General features: G+C 39.0%; 1 protein-coding gene across 1 annotated transcript in view; it reads right to left on the minus strand.

The window, feature by feature from the left end:
- The window catches only part of cacna1g (calcium channel, voltage-dependent, T type, alpha 1G subunit), a 230,136-nt gene that overhangs the window by 160,443 nt on the left and 53,633 nt on the right, over positions 1-16,060 (minus strand). Inside the window, exon 4 of the mRNA XM_029527030.1 lies at positions 1,976-2,087. Within this exon, the coding sequence (XP_029382890.1) occupies positions 1,976-2,087 (112 nt within the window). The remainder of the gene's footprint in view (positions 1-1,975; positions 2,088-16,060) is intronic.

Raw genomic sequence — 16,060 nt, forward strand, 5'->3', positions numbered from 1 at the left:
CCAGTTCTCTGGAGTGACAGACTGATAATACTGTTCAGCCACAGGGCATTCTCGCTAATGTGGAGACAGCGTCTCAAAAGAGTTGGAGCGACTGGAACCAGGAGACACACAGATAGAGCTCACAGTCAGGGGCATAAAGCTGTTCAGGTTACCAGAGTGGAGATGAGGAGAATTGGTCAGTGACAGGAAGAGTCAATACCAGGATATCAGTCCGGAAAAGAGAGCTGGAGAGTAGTGAATGGCATGACGACAATCTGGCAGTACCTGTGAGGATCTGAGGATCAAAGCTTTTCCTTTTATGAAGACCTTTCTGACTTTATTAATCAGGAAAGCTTGAAGAGTGATAGGAAACCTCTTGATTATGGAACCTGCACTCTACCTGCTATTAGCATTTAGCAGTCACATTTGATGGCATAAATTTCATCATATTATCTCACGTGATGGCAGCATGGTGGCATAGTGCTTGGTGCTGTTGCCCATCGCAACAAGAAGGTCACGGGTTTAGTTCCTGGTGATTGAATGATGACCTGTCAGAGTGTATCCTGGCCTCGTTCAATGTGAGCTGGGATTGGACCCAGCACCTCCCATGATCCAGAAATGGATAAGCGGTAAGTATTGTAATTATTGAAGATGACATTCCTTATAACATTGTTGAAAAGATGCTTTTGATCTGTGAATCTCAGAAAGCATTGGCTCTTGTGTCATTTGGTAAAAGTTACTCAATGTTATAACCAATACAGTCCAGGAGTCTTAGCAGTCGCAGCTAAACTGTTTAATTTTATAATCAGTGGACAAGTAAATACAAGGACTTAGTTTTGATTTAATCTATTTTGAACCTATTTGGCAATTATATTATCTCTTCCCTGCACTTGATAAACAGATCAATTCTGCTCGACTCCACGCTATTCCCTAAGCAAATACAAAATACTAAATTTTCTTTTTAATTCACTATCACAGCAGGAGCAGATATTTCTGAAAATCTTTGTCACTGTTATCAAGCCTTTACAGACTGTTGACAACACACTAAAAAAAACCTGTAATTTGGAGATGAGGAGTATAACACAGCTTGTATAAAAAATATAAGGCTGATGAGGTTTTTGGCGACTTTAAATTTTGAATGGTTTAAATTAGGCTTGGAGACTGCAAATGTTGTCATATAAACAATTTGTTAGTTCCATGAAGCTTGAAAGCCCATGCTTATTTAGCATGCAAATAAAAAATAAAGAATGATCAAATTGGAATTTAGGCAGGATTAATGACATGACATTTCAGATAATAAGTATGCTTTCTTTGAGGAATTGCTGGAGAGGCTTCTTAAAAATATCTGAATAATTCAACAATATAAAGCACTATTGTCTAGTATTTACTTCACGTTGTCCTTAAGACACAGCTAAAGTAATTATATGTAATTTTTCAAATCCCTAAATATTCAGAATTTTAAAAAAAGTGCAATGTTGAGCACTAGTTATGTCGACATTAGATTACATTATTAACCCATCGACATCTGGTTCTCCCGTTTACTGCATGTAGTAGAACGTCAGTCTTAACGTGAATGTGAACTTCAAACTCTGTAGATTATCATCAAATCTCTGGGTCTCCCCACCATGTTTTCCAGGGTCAAATTTGGAGGGCCAGTTGCACCCATTTATTTTTATCATTTTACACCTAGGTTTAAAATGTTCTTATCAGCTTTGCCTTTTTGAACTCTTAGTAGGTCTTTGTCATGGGTCTTTTGTTTGACCCCGAAATTAGCATCTTTTTAAAATCTTTCTGTTGAGATTAATCAAATTGATGTTTGTAAAATAATCTTCCTTCTCTTTGTTTGTTTACAAAATCACGAAGTGAGGCTAATTAATATTTGAAACATTTATGGCCATATCATTTTCATCTATCAGGACACATGGCCAATTTTTTTTTCACATAGACAACAGATTAACTTAATCAACCACAAAAATTATGCAAAATGTGATCTTACCTGCAGTATCCTGCACCTCTCAGAGTCACAGTTGCTGTCCTCACAGGGATGAAACATGCCCAGAGTCACACAGTTCAACAAGATCACGAGCATGGACGCTCGCTCAAACCATGTGGACACCAGTTAAGAAATATAGCATGGGCATAAAACAATGGTTTACAAGCATATATGACAAAAATTGTAAACATAAATTAACAACGAATAGAAAAAAAATCTCATTTATCTAGGCTTGTTTTCATCAAGTTTATAGAATGACAAATAGCATTTCACAATTCATCAAAACCAGATTCCATGGTTTTGTGCCATGTGGCACGCATAAATCAGTAAGATAAAACAGAGATCACACACATACAACACACATATGACAATTGTGTGGGCTCCCACAGTACCCTAAGAACAAACAGAACAGTAACAGTAAGAACATAATTTTCCTTTTCTTTTTTTTGGATGTAAAAGCATAGAGCAAAAAGTCACAGCTCAGCTCCATACCGGCACATTTGTCTTTATATTTAGTTTTTAAGGTGACGCACAGGAATCTTTGTGGTTGTGAAGTTTTGACAACCAGGAGTCAAAAAAGTAATCCTGCTTCATGCCCTGCCATCTCCACTGTGCCCTGAATGAAAACAGTGAATGCACAAACATACCTTTAAAATATATATATATATTTAATACTTGGTTGCTGTTAATGCTCATCAACCACTGAAAACCTTACTTCAAGGCCATACTGCCTTCTATACAGAGTCAAATTCTTGTGCTGCAGAATCATCCAATGTCAAATTTTTTCCAAAAGACACTTGGAAAGAATATGATATTTTGTGTTAGTTCCAATACAGTATTGAATAATAGATGTAGGCAGTCTTCATCTTTGACCAGAAGGATCCTCAGTAACAAGGCAACAGAGGATTATATCACTCACTGGAGGACACATAAAAAGTTATACGAATCCAAAGGGATGCAATTAAAAAGATCAGTCAGTATGAAGAGTGGGATCATTAAACAGGGAAACAAAACAACCGTCAGTTGCATAGTTTGTTGACAGTGGTAGCACTTGTTGTCTGGGGATAAAAACAGTTGTTGACACAGTGATGTTATCTGCAACTGCTCACAGTTACTGGCTGAGGAGGCTGGGATAATTAAAAATAATGAGCTGCATGGGGGCATAGTAGTTAGCACTGTTACCCCACAACAAGAAAGTTTCAGGTTCGGTTCCCGGCCTGGGGCATTTCTGTGCGATTTTTGCATGTACTCCCCGTGCTTGTGTTTATGTCCTCTGGGTACTCCTGTTTCCTGTTAATTAGGAATTCTTGGTAACACATTGACTTGAAAGATGATAATTTGTTACCTTTGTTTTCTCTGCTACCAAGAAAATAAAATTATTTTGGTGTAACAACCTCAGGTATTGTAAACAGACGCTGTAGGTGACTAATGTGAGCTAATTGGTTAATATTTTTGAGAGATCTCAGGTTGTGTTACAGTTTGCCTGTGCATAAGCATATATTTTTATTTTATTACTGCAACTCAATGTTCCATGCGCTCAAGTTAAGATTGTATGACATAAAACTATTAAATGTTCTTCTGAGAAATCATGGAATATCACATAGACACCTGCCCTTTTTCCATGTCTGTAAAATGCAGACATGTTTTACTGGTGCACTTAAGACCATGTCAACTAATAAAGTCCATAAGATGTATTGTTTTTTGGTACCCATTCAACTGAATCTACTATGAACAGTAGGAAATCAAGTTGTTGCAAAGGAGAGAGCTTGGACAGAGCATGAAGATATATCAAGACACCAAATATGATTAATCTGGCAAATAAAAAAAATCTTCCTTTGCTTCCTTTACTCCATCTCTCCAGCTGCTGTTCAGCTATAATGACACAATAAAGAGTGTTTACAGTATTCAGTGTAACACACACCATCACCTTCATGGTGTCAGAATATAAACAAGTGGTGATCCTTGAAAGATGGATTTAATTAAAGGAAAAATACACAATGATATGCTTTGTCAAAGCTCTGAAAGCAAGAAGTCTGTCACACCACACTTAACACACACACACACACACACACACACACACACACACATACAACAATCCTTGCATTGGATAGACAGTATTATTAAACTAATCAACACCTTATAAAGTACTGTATGTTTTGCTCCCATTGGATCTTTTCAGTCTTCCGTCTCCCACACAAAGGCACAAATGTAATGTTTTTTTTTTCTTATCTAATGGAGGGGGAAAAAGGGTCCCCTTCTTCCCTGCATCCTACATCTGATCGTCTCTGATCCTACCCTCTAACGATCTTACATTCGGACACAAACAACAAAAAAGAAACTCTGTGAGGGTTAGTACACCTGTGCTGGGAGGCAGCATCATGGTTAGTGCCGTTGCCTCACAACAAGGTCATAGGTTTGATTCCCAGGCCTGGGGCCCTTCTGTGCAGAGTTTGCTTGTTCTTCCTGTGCTTGCATGGCTTTCTAACCCTAACCCTAACCCCAACCCCACCATCCGAAAACATGCATGTTTAGGTTAATTTGTGACTCTAAATTTCCCATAGGTCTGAGTGTGAGTGTGAGTGAGTGGTTTTTCATCTTTGTCTGTCTCTGAATGTTGGCCCTAACCCTGTTGGCCCCAGGGTGTACCCCGCCCCTCGTCTGGAACGTTGGCAATCCCCACGACCCGGAAACAGAAAAGCGGCAGGAGATGGATGGATGGATGATTCTTTGAGATTGTTGCAAGATCATATATAAGAGTATAAGCTGAAATGAAAGGCAGGTTCAGTCTAATGCTTAAGGGCCACTTAGATGGGCCACAAGATGACCACTTATTCTGTGGTTAATAAATCTCAGACACATCACATAGTTTGAAATTAATTACTCAATATTCTGCGAAACTGCGGCACCTCAACTACATACACCATGGCAACAGAGATATGACTCCACAGTACTTGCAAATGAAAGCCCTCGTTGCTTAGCAACTCACAGTCCGCAGTGCCAAGATACAAGGGAGTTTCCTGACTGATGAGAGAGATGTGTGTTGTGTGTATTTGGAAGAGCAGAGATTCCTTCAAATGCTGCATACATTTCTTGTGCAAAAGTCACACAACACAGAGGGTAGGAGTTCATTAGCTGACTGCGTTTGTAGCTGAAATTATACCAGGTGACTGGAAAATTAATTGTTTTGTTTTGAATATTGATGAAACAACTGCATCTTGAAGCCAATCTTTTGTTCTGCTGCTCTCACATAAAAATTGATACCCTCGTATGATCCGTATTGCATCAGAATAATGTTGTGATTACTCAAAGCATCCATATTCATGAGTAGGGAGCATGAAATAAAGTTGCTGCCACTTTGAATAACCAGCATCTTGGAGTGGGGATGAATTTATCAATAATGTAAGCATGTGAAAGTTCAATGGTGTTTGCTGTTGTCTTTTCCATCCCTGGCAAATCATTAGGTCAGTTACCCCCAACTCCCCCATAGAAACTGAGATACACACACACACACACACAAAGACATGACGGAGTAGTCACTGTATTAAATTACTTTTTACTTTGATATGGGTCTGTGTTTGTTTACTCTATCTCACCTGTTTCCTATTCCCTTATGTATTACTTTTTCACATCTGTGGTATCACCCCTTTCATTCTGATCCATACTCTGTCTCCCATTTTTCTGTCTTGCCCTCTTTTCCACCATTCCACCAAGATGTTGCTATTTCTCTACCTCCTAACTCCCTGGCTTCTGAGTCAGGCTTCTGATAAGCAATGTACGTGAGTGGTGCAAATATGAATAGCAAGATTAACCATGCCACAGTTGGAGATGCTCCTCTGCAGAAAAGCAGCCTTTTGCACCTGAGTATGTCACTCAAGCAATATATTTACATCCTTAACTTTTCAAGGTGTACAGATTAAGATTCTAGTCACTGTAGTAATTGTTTTGGTTTTTTATATGTGTGTGAAAAAACAAACCTTTTGTTACTTGGTGGATTTTTTCAACCTCCATGCTACCACCAGCCCAATGTTCAACAAGCAACAGAATTCAAAGGCTAAGAAAGGCTACACAAACTGGTAATTACTTTTGACATGTCTAAGTAGGCATTTTAGAGTTAGTTTTTTTTTTGTTTTTGTTTTTATCAAGTAAAACTAACCATCATAGGCAAATTGTTTTATTCATTGATGTATGCAGTATCAGGAAGCAGAAATGCATTAAAGTTGACAGTTGCGGGCCATGAAATGCACCACTCATTTTCAAAAACCTAATTAAATGACATTCTGCATGATATGCTTAAGATGCTTGTTTTTGTGTACCTTGATGACATCCTGGTCTTCCCTTCTGACTTAGATTCGCATGTGACCCATCTCAAAAATGTTTTAAAGAAGCTATTAAAATGCCAACTACATATGAAGGTATTGAAATGTGAATTTAAAGTCAGTGTTATTGGTGGGGTTTGTGTGAGTGTTACAGACAGATCCAGAAAAGCTCTACACAGTGAAAGTCCCATCTTCAGAAGTGATGTGCAAAGGTTCTTCTGTATCAGTGATAAGCAACCTTCAGCATTAAAAGAGCCATTTTGGCATGGTTCCCACCAAATAAAACCCACCTGGACCCGGGAAACCTATTTGACTGCTCTAATGAACATAACAATGGATATATATAGTTTAATTACACTTATGCTGTGTATGTAAGAACTGAAGTTTGTTGCTTTGGTAAAATAGAGGAAGCATGTTCTATTCGCCTCAGAAACTTTTAATTTTTTAGATGGATCCATGGTTAGCTTACCGTGGTTCGAGAGCTCAAAGAAGTCACAAGCCTGTCGACAAGAAGTGTCGCATGCAAGGTGTGACACATTGATTAACAAAATTGACAAAAAATATTGCAAACTATTGCATTGAAGAACTAAATAGGATAGAATGTAGTTAAATTAAATTGCCATTATTTATTTACATAATTTACTCATGGTCCAGAGAAATGCTTTTTTTTGGTTAATTGGTAATTAATAAATTGCCCGAAGGTATGAATGTGAGTTTGAGTTATTGTTCAGCTCTGTCATGTGTTGCCCCCATGATAGGCTGGCGACTTGTTCAGGGTATACCTGGACAGGTTGTGGGTTTGGTTCCAGCATCCCCATGACATTGGGTGGATAAGAGACAAACACATGCACAGAGACTATTAGAAGAACACAGCTTGCAAGATGAGTCCACTTTTCCTTTACACAATGGAAAATTTTTACAAACCAGAGAAGGCCGCTAGTATTTATTGCCCTGTTCTTTATGTTGTGTAGAGTAAAGGAATGTCAGCACAAGGCTGTTATAAAAATATATATATATATTTGCATAAAGAATCAGTGGTTATTCTTTGAACTGACAAGTGATTGGCTGTTTTCATTCTTATTTTAAATTAAATATTAGTAAGTGTTGATTTTCAAGATTTGAACTTATTTTTATGCCAAATAAAGAGACCTAGATTGGTTATATGCTCTTACTGTGGTCACTTTAATTTAGTTAGATATTTATCTTAAACTAAATTCAAGTGAGAGCTTGGGTTATTTGACATGGACCTATTTGAGACATATATATATATATATATATATATATATAGTGAAGTGGCACCGGGTAAGTTTGAGACCCCAAGGGATTGCCCCTAACCAGGACTGGACACTCTAAACACATAAAAACCACTGAACTGTGAGTCCAATTAAATACAGCAAAGGTTATGATTGTATTGTGTGTGATTGTATGTGTGAATAACACAAAATGTAATAATAATAATAATAATAATAATAATAATACTAATAAAGAACAAAGATAAGGATCAGAATAATAAGACTAAAAGCTGAAGTGTTATAAAGCCAGGAATGATTAATGCATTAAAATAAGCTGATACTGTGATTGTGAAATATTAACTGTAAGTTGAGTTCAACATAGGTGAAATGGAAGTGTTGTTGATAGAAACATGGCTTGACAAAAGCAAAAGTGTAACCAGATGGCCTCCGAAAAAGGGAACTTTTGATGGAGCCAGTCTGAGCTAATGGAAAAATACCTAAGTCACCAGATCAAGATAGATTATACAGTATGATAATCAAAATGAGGTAATGTTATAAATCATTGGTGTTTTGTACTGCAGGGTGTGGAAAAAGTGATGTCTTGTATAAAAAGATTTTGAGTTGAGGGAAGTTCAAGGGAGTTCGCTTTAGCCACATCCGAGAGAACACTGGCAAGCGAGGGTGCACCGGAGATCAAATCCCCAGAGAAAGAGGAACTCGGCAAGGGACCGCAGCTGAGGACAGCGAGGGACTGAGCTTTGGCAGTTCTCTTTCCAACGCCCAACACCCAGAGGTACCGAAGGATAGCTGACTTAAGGGAATGTTACTTCTGATGAAGAAGAAATGACAGACCAACACTCAGATGGTGAAGAAACCGAAGAAGCCATCTCAAATCCAGAATTGGCATACAGTGAGCCTCCGCTCTCCCTGTCAGAGAAAAAGGGGAAGTAAGATCTGATCTGCCACACCCAGTGAACCGGGCCTCAAGCGCCTCATCGCTGGAGCCGGATTTCCCCTTCCTCGGCAGAATGGGTTGAAACAAGCTGGCACTGGCCATGCAAGCCACTCTCATCCCACCCAGCAAAATAGAATTAGAACAGATTTAAGGTAGTGTTGAAATTTTATGATTTTGATTATAAATTGGTTTGGTATGAATTAAGAATTTATTTTATTAACTGCCCTGCTGTATTAACCCTGCTAATACTAAACCTGCAATAAAACCACTGTGTCTTGCAATAAAGACTGCTAATCTCATCACTGTTATTTTAGCTTCTCCATCATGAATGTAAAATGATAAGTTTTGGCTGCATGATACATCTAGAGGTTCTGAAAGGTTATCTTAACTGTATGTTTCCACTTTAATTAATTTATAAACATTAGAGCTCGTATATCCAAGCGATTCACCAAGAGCCAAGATCATTGAGAGGTGCGGGCCAGCGGTGAGTCGCAGTCAACACTGTCTACTAATGTATTGTGCACTGGCAGCTGGAGGGCGCAGGGTAGACGCTCGGATGTAGGCAGTAAGAAGCTAGGCGAGTTTCCTCGTAACCAGCTAAAATAAATCTGTAGAGATTCTACTCAGGATAGAGCCTGTTGGACCCTTGAAACAGAGAGCTGGACCAGTGGAGTCCTCTAACAGGGGGCTTACACTGGGGATCTGACAATATATAGCAGCAAAACTAGTGAGAGAAGTGGTGACAAAATCTCACAGAGGCACTGCTGTGGATAGGACTTCACTAAATCATCACTGCCTATATAGCTGACTATGCACAAGTATGTCACAAAGCTCAAAGTCAATTAACCCAAACTATCATTTAAGGCAAATCATTAAAATAATCCATGCAGGGTAATTTAGCAGCTTTTGGAAGCCATTCGAATGAGGACACCACTAATCACCAGAGTAAGAAAGAAGTGGCTGAAAAGAAAGATGTATAGAGAGACCAAGATGAGGAAAATCCAAACAATAAAAAACTTGAAAAAGTAAAAATTGAGCATCAAAATACAGCTCTAGCTGATAAAAGGGAAATGAATAGGTGGAGACAAAATAGAACAAAAGTTTGCCAGTGATTTTTTTTTTTACATAAAATATTGTTTTCAATGTACTGTTTTCATTAAAAATAATATAAAAACAAAAATGTACTGAATTGGAGTGCTTAAGGGGCAGCAGGTGGAATGGTGATTAGTGCAGTACTCACAGCCACCTGGTGACCTGTCCAAGGTGTACATACCCAGCCCTAACCTGAGATGTGCTGGCATTGGCTCAAGCACCCCCTTTGATAGGTGATACAATGAGATGGCATGAGGTACTTCAGTTTATTTCTGGGTGAAAGTACTTTGCTTAACCTAAGGAATACCTGTCTACTGATTCCAACATAATGGCAATATGATCTTTAGGTCTTTACTAATTTGCCTATGCGTGGGTTTAAAATGCACCTGTGGCGCCAAAAACCATTACTCAGTATGTGCCTCAGACATGAATCATGAAACATATCTGTAAAATATCAAAATGTCCCAATTTTCAGTCTTCACCACCAAAACATTCAAACTGTCTCTGCAATTAATATACTAACTGCAGTATTATATTTGTTTCAGTTTCAGTGTTTATTGTGTTCTGTCTTTTTATTATCTAACAAAAAAATGCAGAGCCAGCAGAGCCTAATGCCTGTTGCTGGTCTATGAATCACGGGCATGGGTGCTGACAGCTCTTTATAATGCTAATGATTACATATCAGAGGAGGCAATCTTTCAGGAAGACTCCTGCTTTTGGACTCGTCCATTCATAGTGGGAAAGATGCACCCGGTGTGGATAGATGGATGGATAGATAGAAAAATATAACTTTATTGATCCCCAAGGGGAAATTCACCTATTCAGGAACTCATCCAAATAAAAATAAAAATAAAAAATCTAAAAAACAAAAAACAAAACATTATCCAGTCAGCAGAGGTTGCAATCTCCAGATATTAATACAAGTACCTCAGAATGTTCAGTCTGTATCCTGGCAACAGTTTCATGGAGAACTTCACATGGAACTTCAGCAGTTGCCTTGGGTGGAATGTACACATATTGTTATGATATGACAGAATTTTCTTGGTATATACCATATACCGCTACTTTTTTCCCACGCTTGGAACTCCACAGCTTATCTATAGATTTTTCTTCGCTAACAGCCACCAGGGGACGCAGGAGGTGCAAAAACGAGACAGATGCAAGAGGTCAAAGCGATGAAGAAGACGGTAGTTTTTGGCGCACTCGAAGGAAAACACAGCACAACAGCCATAAATATGAAATATTTTTCACACCCTCATCATGGAAAGCACACAAAGAAAAGCATATTATGCGGCTTTTAAATTGAAAGCAATCAATCTGTCTATGCAGGAGGGAAATCGAGCTGCTGCATGTAAGCTTTGCGCTAATGAATCAATGGTGAGATGTTGGAGACGGCAGTATGAAGGCTGCCAAATAACTTATGAAAATAAACATTTACAAAATCTCTGTGTAAATATCTTATTTCACAACACATATATCTGCAGATTATAGTCCAGTGTGGCTAAAATATATATATTCTTTTCTTTTACAATTTTGTGGGTGCGGCTTATATTCCGGTGCACTCTATAGTCCGGAAAATACGGTAATATGGTCTCATACCAACTGCCAATAATTCAGTATCTGGACAGCATATCTTCTCCTTGACAGTAATAAAGCCAGGCCCCCTTAAATGTTTCGCTCTTTGCTATATTGAATGGGAATTGAATGACACAAGAAGTTTTTCACACCTGGAGTTGGGTATCTCCTGCCATTCCTCCTTGCAGATTCTCTCAAGTTCTGTCAGGTTGAATGGTGAATGTTGATGAGCAGCCATTTTCAGTTCTCTCCAGTGATGCTCAATTAGGTTTAAGTCAGGTCTTTGGCTGGGCTATTCAAGAACCATCACAAAGTTGTTCCGAAGCCACTTCTTTGTTATTTAGCTATGTGCTTAGGATCATTGTCTTGTTGAAAGGTCAGCCCACTCTTGAAAAGGTTTTCGTGCAGGATATCTCTGCACTTGGCTGCAGTAATCTTTCCTTCAATTGCAACAAGTCGTCCTGTCCCTGCAGCTGAAAGACACCCCCACAGCATGATGCTGCCACCACCATGCTTCACAGTTCAGATTGTATTGGGCAGGTGATGAGCAGTGGCTGGTTTTCTCCACACATAGAATTATCAATCTTGGTCTTATCAGACCAGAGAATCTTATTTCTCATAGTCTGGGAGTCCTTCATGTGTTTTTTTGCAAACTCTATGCGGGCTTTCATGTGTCTTGTGCTGAGAAGAGACTTTCATTGGGCCACCCTGCCATAAAGCCAGGGCTGCAGTGATGGTTGATTTTCTAGAACCTTCTCCCATCTCCCCACAGCATCTCTGGAGCTCAGCCACAGTGATCTTTGGGTTCTTCTTTACCTCTCTCACCAAGGCTCTTCTCCTCAGTTTGGCCAGAAGGCCAGCTCTAGAGTTCTGGTCATCCTAAAAGACTTCCATTTAAGGATTATGGAGGAGACTGTGCTCTTAGGAGCTTTAAGTGCAACAGAAATTATTTTGTAACATTGGCCAGATCTGTGCCTTGCACCAATTCTGTCTCTGAGCTCCTTGGTCAGCTCCTTCAACCTCATGGTTCTCGTTTGCTCTGAAATTCACTGTGAGCTGTAAGGGCTTATATAGACAGGTATGTGCACATAACAAAGATGGACTCCAATGAAGGTGCAGAACCCTCTCAAGGATGACCAGAATAAATGGACAGCACCTGAGTTAAATATACAAGTGTCACAGAAAAGGGTCTGAATACTTATGGCCATGTGATATTTCAGATGTCTATATTCTACTTTCAAATGTCAACATTTCCACCAAATTTGAGGGCTGTGTGTAAAAATCAACTTAAATGATTGGCTGCAATGGCTGCAATGTAACAGAGAGCAAAAAATTTAAGACGGTCTGAATACTTTCCACACCCACTGTATATTGCTTTCAGTAGCACAGTCAAGTAGAGATTGAATTAAAGCTTGGATGATCATTTTAAACCTACATTTAGGATAATGCGAGTAGCAAGGGGTAAGTGGATATGGGAATTTCTGAGTTGATTGATACTCAAAATAGATGCTTGAAGATAGTTTTGAGGTTGTTTATTCATGAATGCACTTTCATTTGATACTGATGAAAAAGTCTAAATTTGATGACTTGGAAGCAAGTTAACTCACAAGGAGCATGTTATAGTGTAGTACACTTTTAATTAGATTTATAGAACTTGGAAAAATTTATTGTATTTCAGATCCCAACAGTATCATCATGACACTTTTGAGTTTATTATGAGCTTTAGAAAGGGGTGATTGTACTCTTACCACTATCATATGTAAAAAAGCGAATACAGCATTTTGCTTTTCCCTGTAAACTGCAGCATACTTTGGGGCTCCTCTCTTTCCTTTCAACATTTTTGTAATCTCAGCCTCTCTCTCATGAATAAAACCGCATGCTCTGCATTTCATCCTAAAAGAAGGAAAAATGTTCATAACATGTACAGAGTCAAAGGTGCATATGAGAGGCAATTGCAGAACCACATACTATTAGACTACTAGCATTACCAAGCACAAGCGCACACACACACACACACACACACTGCCCAGCTGCATCTGGTTTGCATTACCTCACTGATGCTGAGGAAGTGCATTGGCGCCCGCTCTTATTGGTCCTTGGCGGCCAGCACTGCTTTTAATTGTTTGTCTTAGTTCCAGACCCTCACAAGCTGTTGCTCATATATAAACTCACCCCTTGCTAAGTTTGCAAAGGAGAATTTATAAAAAAAAAAAAAAAAAAACTAACAATAGCCAAAGTTTCAAAATTGAGCTAATTGGGAGCCATTTTCTCCTCCTTGTCTTGCTAAAATATACTATGTTCAAACTGCAACACAGCTCTCAATTCTGATTTCATTCTTGATTTGATTTCTTTATATTCACATTATCTTTTTAAACTTGGACTCCAAAGTGATCTGGTCATGGCGTTTAGGTGACCCACATGTGCAGAAGTACAACAAGATGTCACACGCAGCACTCTTTGTACAGAAGTAAACAAGAAGTAGTAGTAGTAATTGTATTTGTATCTGATTTAGATGTGAATTGTGCTGTTCACACTGTCATTACACAATCAAGTCTCTCTCATATAGGGGGGAACAAATTTGATTCAGGCCAATTGGACCTGCTGTGTGAACAAAACCGTCAACAGTGTATCACGAGGTTGGCTGAACAATTATTAGTCCACCATGTGTGTATATTTGTGACCGAGAACAAGCTTGTTAGTGAAATAAGAGATAAGAAGTTTAACCACATCAAATTTTTACTTAATGTTGGATATACCTGCACACACACACACACACACACACACGCACACACATTCATTTTGGCAACGGATATATTTAGTTACTTTGTAACTAAAACAGTAATAAAAAAGAATCTGCAACCACATGTAACCTGAAGACGGCTTTTTTGTTTGGGGACTGAAGCACAACAATCCATCAAAAACATGCATATGTGCCCTATTCTTTGCACAGTTAAGAAAAAAATCACTAAGGAATAGCAGTAATTCTCAGTGTATCAACTGCAGCATTCACATACGAATCCTTTCATAACTGAGTTCTGGTTTGCAGCCAAGTCAGGATCAGTTACCTCTCTACATGCTTTTAGAAAGAAATACAGTCTATCTGTTCTGCACTCAGTGTTCTTGTATATGCACTGTAGCTGCATAAACCAGAGAATAATCAGAGAATATGAAAAACTGTGTGAGAAAGTTGTTTTGCATGATTTTATATTATAAAGCACTGTAATGCTTAAGAACAAAGATAATTCCAGCTATGGCTTCCCTCGACACACAGGTTACAATATGTAAACCCTGCTGTAACATGGATTAGTAAACAGTCTTTATGCTAACCCTGGGCTGTAGCATAATGGATAGACGCAGTGATTCTCTTTAAGTAAAAACTCACCAGTGTATGACCTCAACACTCAACAATTCCTTTAAATTAATAAATGTACCAGAGTCAGATTTAATATCAGAATCATCCTTATTTGTACACAGAAACCAGGAATTTGACTCTGGTTCACTTTATTCTGAGCCACTCGATCTCACTCCCAGTGACGAGAACCCGCTTACAGTAAAAGTTACCCACAATGACAGGTGAAATGTCGACATCTCAAGGAGCTAACATTATTACATTAAATTTACTGATGATGTGCTCAGCGGTAAAATTCATTTTATATATAATATACAATTTATATAAATAAATAAATAAACAGAAGTCAAACACTGTTGAATGTGACGCTAAGGAACACTGACCATTCGTCAGCCTATTGACGCTATGGGAGTGACAACGTGTTGTGCTGAGCATTCAAGTGTTTTTAAATAGTAAATATATGCACAAAAATATAAAAGTAAATATATAAAATAAGTTGGACAAGCAAGAGAGAGATAAGAATAAATATGAAAATAAAAAAATATATATATATATAAAATATATATACAAATATAAACTTAAATATGAATTCCACAGTGCAGATTGAATAGTGCCTATGTGTATATGACCTGAATTAAGTTTAAAATAAGTGTTGATCACAGTGTCAGCCTGCGCTGTAGAGTCTGCCTGAAGGGAGAGGTTTAAAAGGTTTATGTCCAGGATGTGAATGCTCTGCAGACCTGATCGTCTGTTACAGTCTGGCCCTGTCCTGTTTCATGGCTGAGCCAAACCAGACAGTGATAGTTTTGCAGGACAAACTAATTGATGGCAGTGTAGAAAATGACCAGCAGCTCCTGTGGCAGGTTGAATATCTCTTGGGCGCACTTCAGGGCAGTGTCAAGATCAAGAAATCCCACAAAGTAGAACCTAGGAGCAGGTTGAGGTCCAGGTTGTCCTGACTGCACCAGTGGACCAGGCGCTCGACCTCTGTACGCAGACTCATCACCATCCTGAATCAGACCAATGACAGTGGTGTTGTTGGCGAACTTCTGGAATTTTCATAGACTGATCCAATGAGATGCACTCTTTTATGTAGAGGGAGAAGAGCAGCGGGGAGCAAACACACCCCTGGGGGAGGCAGGTGCTGATGGTCCATTTATTAGATGTGATGCTTCTCAGCCTTACCTGCTTTTGATTGTCAGCCAGGAAGCTGGTGATCTACTGACAGGTGGAGGGCACAGTGAGCTGGGTTAGCTTCTGGTCGAGGATGTCCGAAATAACAATATTAAATGCCTAGCTGAAGTCCACAAACAGAATCTTGATGTACATCCCTGAGCAGTCGAGGTGGTGCAGGATGTAATGCAGTCCTATGTATGGTCAAGGGGTCAGAGAGGAAGGGGGTGGGGGCTGCAGGTAGTCCTTTTTGTGTAGGTGAGGGTGAGCAGATGGGAGGTGTGGATGGTTGTCTTTCAAATCTGCATTAGAAGCTGTTGAGGTCATCATCCAAATGGGGATTCGTCACAGGGTGGGGTGATGGACTCCTCTAGTTGGCGCTGCAGGTCTCTCTAA

The sequence above is a fragment of the Echeneis naucrates genome, chromosome 19 (assembly GCF_900963305.1).
Source record: "Echeneis naucrates chromosome 19, fEcheNa1.1, whole genome shotgun sequence".
In the NCBI taxonomy this organism is placed as follows: Eukaryota; Metazoa; Chordata; class Actinopteri; order Carangiformes; family Echeneidae; genus Echeneis; species Echeneis naucrates.